Source organism: Gracilinanus agilis, chromosome 4 (genome assembly GCF_016433145.1).
Source record: "Gracilinanus agilis isolate LMUSP501 chromosome 4, AgileGrace, whole genome shotgun sequence".
Taxonomy (NCBI): Eukaryota; Metazoa; Chordata; class Mammalia; order Didelphimorphia; family Didelphidae; genus Gracilinanus; species Gracilinanus agilis.
The window spans coordinates 71,097,284-71,110,947 of NC_058133.1; the positions used below are offsets into that span (position 1 = coordinate 71,097,284).

The following is a 13,664-nucleotide window of genomic DNA, read 5'->3' on the forward strand; positions in this document are numbered from 1 at the left end:
CTTTATTTTTTGAAGAAATTAGTTCTGAAATTAGCCAAGATGGAAGCTTAATCATTGGTAACCTCTGATGTACTCCCCATTCAAAGAAATACACCCAGGACTATATTATTGTTCTGGGTGACTCTTGAAGGTCCCACCTATTCTTTGGTCCAACCAAAAATGCACTTTCCTCTTTTGCCAGCCCTGAAATAGTGATGGGAAGAGGGAAGAACTGTTTTCAGTAAGCTCCCATCTCCTTCAACCTTCAGCAAACAAATTTTCAGCAGAGTTTTGACTACAAGAACTTTATTTCTGGCAAAGATGTAAAAGGGAATAGTTGTATTTTTAGCCCCTAGGTTAACATAGCAAGGGCTGGCAGCAGGAAACTGCACCTTCTGCTTTGGAGGCAGTGCTCATTTATTTGGAGATGCTAAAAAGAAAATAATTACCTATCCTCCTCCAGTTCCCCTCGATGTCACTTTGATAGTCAGTTTTCTGGCCGAAGCTGTAGTCCTGTTTTGCCTGTTTTAGGCAGCTAGTTCCTTGGCCCTCAAGATTGGAGGAACGGTATTGCTCCAGATTTCTTCACCATACAGTTTATTTCTATGAGTGTAAGGAAGCAGCAAGGACTAATGGATGAGGTGTTACTCTGAGATTCCAAAGACTTGGATTCCTCTTCAAGGCCTTAGCCAGCTAGTTCCTTGCTGTGTGGCCTTGCATAAGTCACTTATTTAAGTTCTTCTGTCATCAAAATGAGATTTTATACTGTCCTCACCTCAATGGGATGTTGGGAATATAAAATGAAAAAGAGCGTGTGATACAGTGGAGAGAAATCAGGAGACAATTTAATTCATAACTTGGATACTTAGCTGTGTGACCTTAGGTAAGATTATGCTCTTGAAAAATTCTCTGTGCTCTTAAAAAATTACTCATTTAGGGCAGTCGTCTGCAGGCTGTGCCCCAATGTACAAATTCTGCTTGAACTAAGGAAGATTTTTTATATTCTTTATTTTAAAAGATAAAAAAAAAATCTTTTTAGTTGGGCTGCTAGAAAACCCAGTGGATAGACCACCAGGCTGGAGTTGGGAGGATCTGGGTTCAAATATGACCTCAGACATTTCCTAATTGTGTGACTCTGGGCAAGACATTTGACTCCAGTTGCCTAGTCCTTGCTGCTATTCTGTCTTTAAATTGATACTAAGATAGAATGTAAGGTCTTAAAAACAAACAATTTTTAAGCTTAAAAGGTCATACAAAAGCAAGATGCTTAATCTGAAGGAGTTTGCCAAACCCTCCTCAAAGACAAGGGTTCTTAACCTGAGATTCATGAACTACAAACAAATGAATGAAAGAAAGAATACATAAATAAACACATAAGTGAAAGTGAATAAAAAGATAAATTACATAGCACATATGTGTAAAATATTTCAATATAATTGAATTCCTTTGTAATCCTTTTATGTATTGTTTATTTAAAAATATTGCAAAAGGGGGCCCATGGACTTCACGGATCCTGACATAAAAAGCTTAAGGATCCTTCCTCTAGTGAGCAAAATATTAGGCTGGTGCAGAAGGGAACCAAGATCACAATTGAAAGAGTTGACCTAGGCAAAGAGAAGGGTAGCTTCTTCATCGATATTGTAATAAAGAGAGAAAGAGAATGAGAATGACTTCAGGGGGCTTTGAGAAACATAGAATGGGCAAAGGTGCTCCGTGAATGGTCTCTCTGTTCTCAATAAAGTATGAAGAGGCATATACCTCATATGGAAGGAGTGGTACAGAATAATGTGGGAGACTTCCTGAAAGGAGAAGAGTTGAGAATCAGTCTCTTTAGGGAAAGGGATTGAAACTTTATTAAGAAGAGGTAAAAATATTGCTTGTTATGGAGTCAGAAAAAAAATGAGTTCAAATCCAGCCTCAGGTACTTACCAGCTGTAGTCACTTAACCTTTGTTGACTTGTTTTCTCCTGAAAATAATAATAGTATTTACCTCAGAGAGTAGTGATGGTCAAATAAGATAATATTTGTAAAAAAAAAACACTTTGTAATATGCTTGGCACTTTAGTAGACACTATATAAATGCCTGTTCCCTTCTTTGTGGTGAAGAACCAGTTGATATTAGAAGAGCATTGTGGGCATGGTCCAAGGTTCTATCCCCAGTCTTCTTTTGTTGTCTCTTGCTTATCAATCTCTTTGGCTCCCATCAGTTTAGTTATCATCTCTGTGCAAACGATCCCCAAATTTATGTAATGAGCTACATCTTTCTCCTGAGTACCCATTGGATATTTAAAATGGAATGTCCAAAAGAGATCCATTATCTTTTTCCTTGAATCTAATTGATTCCAAATGTCCCTCTTACATTTAAGAGTACCACTATCCTTTTGGTTTCCCACTCCTCATTCTATGTGTCCAGTCAGTGGCCAAAACTTATCATTATCTCCCCAATATTCCTCATATCTATCCTCTTCCTCTAGTCACATGGCCACTACCCTAATTTTGGCCTTTATCCCCTATCACCTTGGCTATCACCTTCTAATTTATCTTTCTGCCCCAAGTTTCTTCCCATCTAATCCAAATTGATTTTCCTAAAATGGGTTAATAAGTATGTTACTCCCCTGCTTATCAAATTCCAAAAAAAGCTCCCTATTGCCTCTAGGATCAAAGAGAAACTTCTCTGTTTCAGTTTTAATGCCTTTCATCACCTGGTCCAATGTTCCTTGAGAATCTTAATATTTCTAATTCTCCTTCCCCTATTCCATAGTTTAGCCAAAGTGATTTTCATAATGTTCTGACCAACTATAGTCTATCTTTCATCTCTACACAGACTTACTCATTCATCCTTAAATGAACTGCCTTACAGCTGCCTTTTGAAATCTCAGGCTACCTTGAAAACTCTGCTCAAGTAACAGCTTGTACATGAAGCTTTTCTTGATCTCCCCAGATGCAACTGAGTTCCCCTTTCAAAAAAATAGTTCCAATTTATTGTGCACAGCCTTATTTATCTACATCTTGCTTTCTCCAATTGACCTTTGAAGACAGACACTTTCATTTTTGTCGTTGCAGTCTTACCACCAATGTTTGGTGCATTGTCAATAAATACTTGTTGACTGAAGATTGATTGATTGACTTAAGTATCCTCATCCATAAAATGAGGACAGTAATACTTCATTTTCCTTCTCATAGGTTTGTGGTGGGGAAAGAACTTTGGAAATTATAAAATGCCTTAAAATGTGAACGATTATTATGAGTAAGTAGTTCATGCAGGAGATAGAAATTGCTCTCTCATGTAAAGGTTGAGTAAATCCTGGAAGCTTTCAGTGGGTCAGTGGTTAAGTGACTTTCTCAGGACTGCACAGTTAGTAAATGTCTGAGATCTTGAACTCAGGTATGACTCCAGGTCCAAGGTCAAAGTCTATCTACTGAGAAACCTACTGCTTCATGATTATAGGATTCAAATCCATTCAGATAATAGCACCTTATGAAGTCAAGAGAGTATTCTTGACCAAGAAAGGTATTCCTTTCTAACCATACTGATCTAGCAGAAATTTTTCCAGGTTCTGAGCTTCTGTCACCAGCAATGAGAGTGTATACTTCCTACAGAAAACTGATGTGAATTTGGAAATGATGGGACAGAATCCACTCAGAGTATGAGAAGAGTATTCTGAGTAGGAAATGGTTAAAGAAGGAACAAAGCTCAGTTATAAACAAAATGAGTATAAACCAACTTTGAGAACCTAGGCTGCAAAATTGGACTAGAAAACACTTCTGTGGCTTCTTAGGATCCTCAAATAGATTCCTAGCTTAAAGATGGGGAGAAAGACAGACAGACAGACAGAGATGGTGTATAGATATGTACATCTCTCTATATATACAATTGCATATGTAAATAGAATTATATAGGTATACATGCATATATATATTTCCAGATCTCTAAACCTAGATGATTGTTGTCACTTTGTTCTATGCAAATTCAATCAATGCATCATTGGATCATCTGATTCCTGTTAGTGGTGGCAGAACAGGAATTACTGAAGTGGTCTGCTAGCCTTCTTTTGATAAGATAGTTGTTCAATTTTAAGCTTTTAAAAAATACTTATAGGGTGGTGAGAAATTACAATAAAAGAAATTTTACACATTAGAAAAGTGCCAATTGGTGTATTTAAAAATTGTTTTTCCCAGTGATCAAATATTCCAAACATTCATTTTTTCTGCCTCTAACTTCCTTGTATCACCTGAGAAAGCAGGCAGGCAGGCAAGAAGGAAGGAAGGAAGGAAAAAAGGAAGCACAGAATGAAAAGGGATCCCTGTATTTTGACTATAGAAGCACAGTTATGCAAAATATTTTTCATGTCAAATAAATCATTAAATATCATCTGATCCAAATTTCTTCAAGGTCAGATGAGGGAACATGCTCAGAGAGTTTAAGCAACTTACTGACTGAGCCAGGATTTGAACCCAGGTGGAAGAATTCCAAATGAACTGTTTCATCTACTATACCAGGTTGTCTCATCAATCAACAAATTCAATGGCATTTATTAAGCAACAATTATATGATATTGTGCAAGGAAGTATAATTTAAAAATGATAAAAAAAAGATCTCTGCTTTCAATAAGCTTGCATTTTTACTGGGATATCGTCATCATTATTCTCATAGTCAATGGATTACTATGGTAGCTTTTGGTTGAAACAAAATTCAGGGAAATTTCAGGTAATAAGATCTTTGAGTTTATCACCTATTTGCTAATACACCATGATTTTGAGGTTCCACTTGCCCTGAGTTTGTTGTCGTCATGTTAGTAAGTAGAATCTTTCCAAAGGATGCTTCAGCAACATTGTGATGGTGGGTGTTGTTTTGTGTCTTTCCAGCAAGCTTCTGAAGATCCAATGCCTGGAAAGTGGAAATTGGGAGCAAGGTAGCTGCATTCCAGTAGTATGTGAATCCCCATCTCCTGTCTTTGAAGGCATGTATGCCTGTACCAATGGCTTCAAGCTTGGTAGCCAGTGCGTGCTCAACTGTAACCTGGTCAGTCAAAGGGTAAGGAAAACCATTTGGATTTTGTTTAGGGTAAGGCCATGTCCAAACCATTTTGGGCAATGAAAATATGGAGGAGAAGTTCTCTGGATGATTGGCAGAATGTGTCACTTTTGGGAAATGGTTTTCTAAACTAAAACTATGTGTCAACTTTTCAGAGACAAACCAAAGTAGAAATTGTCATTTTTGTGATAACCTCTGTTCAGAGGCAAATGACTTGCCTTTGGTTCATTTGGCATCTATTTTAAATGGATGGCAACAAAAGGAGTTGGGGTGGTGGTGGTGCTTCTATCTGAAATATCATGAAGACTTACCCTGCATGACTAAGGACCTCATATATTTATATGCATACACATGTAGTATCTGTGTGCTATTGCAGCCTTTTTCCAGTTGTGTCTGACTCTTCATGATCCCATTCAAGGGTTTTCTTAGCAAAGATCTGGACTGCTTTGCCATTTTCTTCTCCAGTTTATTTTATAGATGAGGAAACTGAGGCAAACAGGGTTAAGTGACTTGCCCAAGGTCACTCAGCTGATAAGTGTCTGAGGTCAGATTTGAACTTAGGAAGAGAATTCTTTCTAACATCAGACCCAGCACTCTATCCACTGCCACCTATTTGCTCTATGTATATATCTGTATATATGTTTGTGTATATAAACATATACACGTGCATGTATATGCATATACAAATGCACATCTATTCATGTATATATTTTATGTATTTTTCTGCATAAAATAAATCTGAATAATCAAGCAAACAATTCCCACAGCAGAGCTAAAAGTGTGGTCTGACTGTTTGCCTCCCAACAATTTGGCCCAAAGATCCAGAAAGCAAAAACCACAGTCTTATCATGCCTGCATGGTTGAAGTCAGTTTTATTTTAGAAACTCTTCAAGTACTGAACACTTAGGTGGGAGGGGGACTATGTGGGCTAGTTGGGAAAAGTAAAAACCGCTACTTCTTTCCTGGTCCAGATCCTCCCCGCTCTCAGTACCCAGAGCTCTCCGTCTCTTCAGAGTGAACCCCACAGAATACAAATGAAGAGAATGTGCCAGGTTACCAGAGACCAGTAAGGCAGAAATATCCCATTTAGGGCTGCCAGGTTGAGAGAGTGAGTGAGGTAGCTGGTGCTAGGTGCAATTCTGAAATGCTGCCTCTTTCAGGGCTGAGAGATCCCTGTTCTCCATCCAGTTGTTGATCCTGTAGGGGTAGCAGCCAGGAAGAGTGACCTAGCCAACATTTATCAGGATAAAAAAGGAGGAGATAGAGTTGGCCAGATTAGGGGTCATGCTATGTGTGAGACTATGCAAGCAGGGAGAGATGAGAGATTCATTTTAAGATGAAAGAGCAGAAAAATGGCAAGGAGTAGACTTCATGGTCTAAGCCAATGAGCCAGTTTTGCAGATGTGTGCTATTGGTCACAGGGGAGATCAGGTTAATGTAGATGGACCAACACCAAGGAAATCCTTAGTGTCTCCCTCCTCATTACTCTATATTTTATTTATTTGTTTATTAATTTATCTTTGCACTAAATTTCCCTCAGTAGCATATAAGATCCTGAAGGGCAGGAAATAGTTCTTTTTGGTTTTATAATCCTAGAGTCTCTCACAATGTCTCAAACTTGATAGAAACTTGATAATTACGTGTCAAGAAAATGAATGAATAAATAAGAGCAGGAGTCACTCTCTTTACCTATGACAGCTTTGTGATGAATGAATAAATAATGTATTTAATAAGAGTTTACTATGCGTGAAAACATGAATGTTCCCATATCCCTATTCAAAAGAAGCAGACAATTATAATTAAATTTCAAGGTAAAAATGGGCTTGCACCTATGCCTTTCACATAGGAAAGATAAAGATTTATCTCAGTTTTTATAAATAGTCAGATGAATTGATACTTTGTCCAACTTATTTGCAACCACTTAATCTGTCCACTCCTTTCCTCATTCCCAATGAATTTAACAAGTTAAAATTTGAATTTGTGTGCGTGTGAAGAGTTTTTAATAACACAAATCTTTGGTATATTTTTGCATTCCAGATGCCCATAACTTGCACTAAAGAAGGGTTATGGACAGAAGAGTTTAAGTTATGTGATAACCTTCAGGGAGAATGTCCACCACCTCCAGAGCTCAATTTAGTGGAATACAAGTGTGAACAGGGATATGGAATTGGTAAGGATGGGAAGAGATGCTGGATTCTGCCTTAAAAATCATAATAAAAGTTGTTTTTATAATCTTTTATTAGGGCTGGCTGAGTCTGGGATAAAATCAGCTGCTTTCCCCAAGGATTTGATTGAAAGGCATGATGATTCTTAGCCGCTTCAGTAAAAAAGAAATTTATGATGAAATTGTTTTCTTTTTATTCGTCTGCACACACATAAAGTTGATTGGGCTCCTTGGAATTTTGCATCATGTCTGGTCATGTTACCAAACTCGAGCCACGTGGCTGAGAGTGGCTTCTGAGTAACGATTTGTGTTTCCAATGACAAGAGAAAGCAAACACAACTGATAATGCCTATTAGCAGTGTTCCTCCATGCTTTCTGCCATGGTTACTGGAGCAGAGAGTTCTTGGAGGGACTCTGATAAAACAACTCTTATGCTACTCTTCGGCTGTCTTTCTCTCCAGGAAATTGAGAGTTGGAGCCTGTGGGCAACCTCTTATTCAAGTCATTGCAATTAAAGTTCTGTTCAGCCAAGTCTGATTTATAGAGATGTTGGAAAACCCAGATGGCCTTGAGTCAGCAACATGTTGGCTGCAACTGGACCCTTTAGCAAAGGGACAAAGTCTGTGGGAAACACATTGAGATTCTACTAGGCCAAGAGACAATCTTTATAAACCATTCTATTCTGTACTAAACCATTAGGCTGGGCAGAGATTCTGACTTAGTATTAATTTAGCACCTTATATGTTCAAGGTACTTTCTAAGCTCTGGTTTATTGAAAGTATTTCAGGGTCTTCTGGCTTTGGGGCCATAACTTTCAAGTTAGTCTCTTCCCCATGATGGCGGATGGCTATGTGGATAGGAATGCTGCAAAAGAAGGGACATTGTCTAATGATAATTTTAGAACAATGATAATCAGACCGCAGTTCTCAGGCCACTCACAATGGCTCTCTTATACCTGTAGCCTACAAATTCTTAAAGTCTCTTAAGTTATTTACAAAAATATTATACTGATTCAATTCCAGGAGAGTATATAGTAGCCATGCGGCTCTTTTGGGTTGAGTAATTTGAAAATGTGGATCTAGAATCATGTGAGACTATAAGTCCCTATGCACAGAAGAAAGGACAACTCTCAAAGGATTTGATTTATCATTGGATAGAATTTTAGAAAAGAAATGGATACAACCTACCTCATATTACTTGACATCTTAGAGAGGATGGAGGGGTGGGAGAACATGAATTGTAAAATGTCAGAAAATAATTATTAAAAATTGTATTATATGTAATATGGAAAAAACTAAAGTTAAATTAATAAAAAATAAAAGTACTGGAAATCAGGCATTAGCAAGTAGCCTTGAATTTTCCTTTTTTTGAGTCTAACTCATTTTGAGGTCCTCATTTCTTTCTTGGAGTCATCCCCTTTCACATGTCCTCTCTCCATCTTGCTTCTTAAAGCTCACAGGTTTCTTGGTTACTGCCAAAAAGCTATTCTATGCAACAGGAGGCTTCCGTGGTATTATTCACCTTTCTTATGATGCCAGATCTCTGGGTCACTAACTTTGTTCCAACCAGTGGAATTCAAAGGCAGCAGCTGCTAGATGAAAATAAAATGAATGGTGCTTTTGATCTCTGGGAGTTTTTGTGAGTGTGAGAATGTGGTGGCCTACAGGTTTGAAATATGTATTAAATATATATTTCTCTAAATTTTGACTTGGAAGTGTTCTTGCAAAACTAGAAGTCATTGCTTCCAAGATGAAAAACAGGAGTGAGAATAAAGAAACTTTTAGGTCCTAGTGTGAATTACCTGATAGTGTATTGTGCATAACTTTTCCTCCAGGTGCCGTGTGTACACCATCCTGTATAATCCCCCCCAGTGATCCAGTTATGCTGCCTGAAAACATCACTACTGACACCATGGAACATTGGATGGAACCAACCAAGATCCAGGTAAGCAGAGTTTTTGTTATGATTTAGGAATGAACATGCCAAATACTTTCAAAGCATGTAGAATTAAAAAAATTAAAAGATATTTTATTTTCCCAATTACACATGTAATAATTTTCAACTTATGTTTTCCAAAATTATAAGATCCAAACAATCTCCTTTCCTCCTTGCACTCAGAGATGGTAAGCAATTTAATCTGGTCCACACATGTATTATCAAAAGCCTGCAGAATTTTAAAAGATCTCTTGGGTGAACCTGAGAGATCTTCAGAGATTTTGAAATAAAATAATGAGCAGTGATGACCTTTATGTGGAAGGTTTTAGTTCTTATTGAGGACAATAGAAAGTGCAATGGATAGAAGACTTGCAATAGGGAAGACTTGAGTTTGAATTCTGCCTTAGATACTTAGTATCTGGGCAACCCTAGAAAAGTCACTTCATCTATAAAATGAAAAGGTTGGACTTGATGGCTCAGTTTCTTCCATCTTTTAAGTTGAAGATAACAGAAAAGAGAAGAGGTAGAAGGCTTTCTAAATACAAAAGAAAAATAAATTGATATGTATCATTAAGGAAACACTGTTAGCCTCCTGGGGTTGTAGCCTTGTGGCTACTCCCTCTCTCTAAAAAGCCCCATTGCCTTGGACCCAAGCATGTGATCATATTGTTTTCAGTGCAGGTGAAATTTGATTTCTAAGGAGAGTAGTATCTTTTCCTATGTTCTTCAACCTACTAATCCCCAACCCAGCAAACTAGACAGAGATTACTTATAGTTTAGGATTTGGGGTCATGTCTTCCAAGGGATAAAAATAACATAAATAAATAATAAATATATAATATAGTTTATATATTTATATAATATAAAATGTAATATGAAAATATAATAAAATATACAGAATATATAAATAATAAATAGAAATATTTTCAGTGTTAACAGGAATTATATATGGGACAGATATTTTATTCTAATGTTTTATTTTATAATATTTTATACTTTATACTAAATACTTAAGGTACAACAAACATTGAGAAAATAGATTAAAACAAGATTCAGTATCTTGATGTAACTACTGTTACAATCTGTTAGAAGATTAACAGTTGAACCTTGTTGGAACATAAAATAGTTTATATATATTGGCTCCACATTGTCTTCCTCAAATGAGGGCTTCTCTTATCAATGGTCATCTTTTTCTTTGAGAAAACTTCCATTGCCATAAGTCAGCTTAATCCAACAGACCTAGGACCTCTGAAACTCTTCAATATGCAAGGTTTCTTCCAAGCCTGGTCACTTCTACATAGAGATTGAGTCTTAGTCACTTACTCAGGAAAAGAAACACAATGTGTAAATGATAGCTGGTGAATCAGGTAGAGGCTTATTTAGAGGATTCTTCCTATTCTAGCTGCCTTATAATAATGGTTTCCATATTCCATCTTGGTTGTCATATAAGAATGTTTATAAGCCAATCATTAGCCTCTTACTGGAAAGCTTTGAGTTCCATGATGTTCTTTGGATGGCCAAAGGAAAAGAGTGATGAATGAAAGCCATCTCTCCTTCCCCCCTACTCACCCACTGTCATGGAATAGGTTAAGAGGAAAGGATCATTCAGTCATCAGTTCTTCCAGCTCTGTGGCCAATCCCATCATTCCAAGGCACTAAGTCATTTTAGCCCTATTCCTCCACATGACCAGAAACAGACGAGCAAGTTCATCATCTCTGATATGTCCAGTTGCTTAGCCAACATACATACTTGGATTGATCAAGGAAAGGCAAGTATGGCTCTTGTTAGATATATAAAGAGTAGGAAGATAAAAATTGAAAAATGAGGGAGATTACAATGAATAGAGACAGAAGAAAGAGATACGTCACAGGGAAAACAAAGAAGGATGATAGAAGAAGAAATAATTTAAAAAAAAAACAGAAAGAGGAAAGAACAAAAACAACAGAAAAAGTAAGTGCTGGGCCTGGTGATAGGAAGACCTGAGTGCAAATCTGGCCTCAGATGCTTACTAGCTATGTGATTCCTATGTAAGCCTCAGTTCTTCATCTATAAAATGAGCTAGAGAAAGAAATTACAAACCACTCCAATTTCTTTGCCAAGAAGACCCCAAATTGGGGTCATGAAACATCAGACATGACTGAAACACCTGAACAACAATTCTTGCTTAGGTTGAAAGTAGTCACATGCCAGAGAAAGGGCAGGGTGTTGCCTTACTAGGTTATGTTGGTAAAGGAAATGTTAGGTCGGCTGTTTCCATGAAGTCACTGAAGATGAGGCATGTTTCATTCATTTAAAAAAGAAAAGAAAAAAGCTAGAGACTAGGATCACTCTCTTTATCTACACACATTATCACACAAGGCTTCTTTCAGGGATTTATGTCAGAACAGAAAGTACATAAGCACCAATATCTGCCATTCATGTTAAAAATCTAGGGAAAACCTCATAAATTTGAGTTCATTCCCTCCTTTCCCTCCCCAGACTTTTTTCCTTTACTAAGAGTTATTTCTAATGCCATAGTGAAGTATATCATTATGGGTACTTTCATTATTGCATTGGATTGGAATAGATTTCTAGTAGGCCAGGATCAAGAATTCTTAATGGGCATAACTAAACAAGGGTCTGAGAATAAGTGACCATTCTGTTATATCTGCTTTTCAAATGAAAAATACAGGAACTATACTTACTATGCATTATGAATTTTGATGAGCAGTTTGTTGAAGATAAGTCTATCAATTACCTAAGAAATAACTTTTCGTCTTCTTTTTGTCACTTCTTCCTCCTAATCCATTCCCCCCAAATTTCTCATATACACATCTATAAGAGAAAGTATTATTCCTTGCTTCTGTTTTATAACTTTTAGATATTATTCTTATAGCCTAACATTTACTTGAGAAGTGCTATTCATTTTCTATCCTCATCTGTAAAAGAGGGATGTTGATATCTGGCATTGCTCTCAGCAATTGAATCCTATGATGAAAGCATCTGAAGGAAAAGAATAATAGAAATAGGCTTGTCAGTATTTGTTATTATGATCAATTGTCCATATTTATTTTTCCTCACATTTTCATTGTTACGATCATGTCATTTTTCTTCATGTAAGGTAAACTGTAGCATATGAGCATTCACCTATTTCCTACAGTATAGACTAAAAGGGGCTTGGCAGAATTGTGTGTATTAGCATTACTATGTTATTTTACTCTTCTATATTGAAAGGAAGTAGTTAATAATAGATATAATATACTTAAAGTGTAAGGAGGAGAACATTTTAGGAGATGACCATTGAGTATTTCCTACTTTGATATCTTTGCTTGTTAACTCAAGCCATATTGATTGATGGCCTAAATGCAAGTTCACTATTATAAATCAATAATTAATTCAAATGTCTTTGTTCTTTGGAAATGCCACAAATAGATTACCTCCCCTTCTCCAATCTGCTCTCAGGCTTCTCAGTAGTTCTTTTGACTACAAGGAAGTTACAGAAAACAAAAACATAAAATAATATTTATTTCTTCTATTATTTTTCCTTTCTGTATTATTATTATTATCATCATCATCACCACCACCATCATTTTAGAATAAGTATCTATAGGGACTTGAACAAATGAATTTCTTAAGTACATGTTAACAAGTATTCATCTCCTATCTGAGCTCCTATTTGCTTCTAATCCTACAGAAGGCTTTTGGTACAGGTTAATTATCCTTTAATTAAAAGGATAAGTCTTAAGTATCTTAGGAGTGGTGAGAGAGAATGAGTTTGAGATTAAAATTCCCTTAATGTTTCTTTTCTCTTAGAATTTTCTGAAGTGAATCATCTAGTTTCCATTTAAGAGAAAGCCATTGTTATAGGCATGACTTACAAAAAGTCACACAGCTAACACAATGTTGCAATAATATCATTAATATATTATGAGCAAAGGCTATTTCCTCATTATAAACTCCGTCAGGCCAATCCCTAGAGACCAGATCAATTTATCTCTGTTTTTCCAATTGAGTCTTGCCACTTTGGGCTTGTCTGTTTTTACTTGGAGATGTTAAACACCTCATACAAACAATTCATATATAAGGGTCTTGCCTCCTCACATAGGAGTCCTTAATGATTGCTCAGTCAATGTCTGGTGTCCCAATATTTTGAGAAGCCTCAGAAACTGCTCACTTCCCTTTTCACTCAATCTCTTATTTGTTCTACTTATATACCATCTGCATTGAGCTATGTTCAAAGTATTTTGGAAACATCTGAAAAGACTTATGTGAACTGATACCAAGTGAAGTGGTCAAACAAGAAGACTATACACAGCAACAGAAATAATTCTTGATGAACAAGTGTGAATGACCTAGATATTTTCAGCAATGCAGTGACCTAAGACAATCTCATAGATTTAGACTTATAAAGAAAAATGCCATCTGCCCTCTGAGAAAGAATTTATGGTGCTTACTTTCTTCTTCCTTCCTTCCTTCCTTCCTTCCTTCCTTCCTTCCTTCCTTCCTTCCTTCCTTCCTTCCTTTCTTTCTTTCTTTCTTTCTTTCTTTCTTTCTTTCTTTCTTTCTTTCTT

General features: G+C 36.6%; 1 protein-coding gene across 1 annotated transcript in view; it reads left to right on the forward strand.

Moving 5' to 3' along the window:
- PAPPA2 (pappalysin 2) overlaps positions 1–13,664 on the forward strand; it is a 386,296-nt gene that overhangs the window by 299,482 nt on the left and 73,150 nt on the right. The window contains exons 17-19 of the mRNA XM_044674282.1: positions 4,846–5,014; positions 7,052–7,184; positions 9,013–9,122. Of these exons, the coding sequence (XP_044530217.1) occupies positions 4,846–5,014; positions 7,052–7,184; positions 9,013–9,122 (412 nt within the window). The remainder of the gene's footprint in view (positions 1–4,845; positions 5,015–7,051; positions 7,185–9,012; positions 9,123–13,664) is intronic.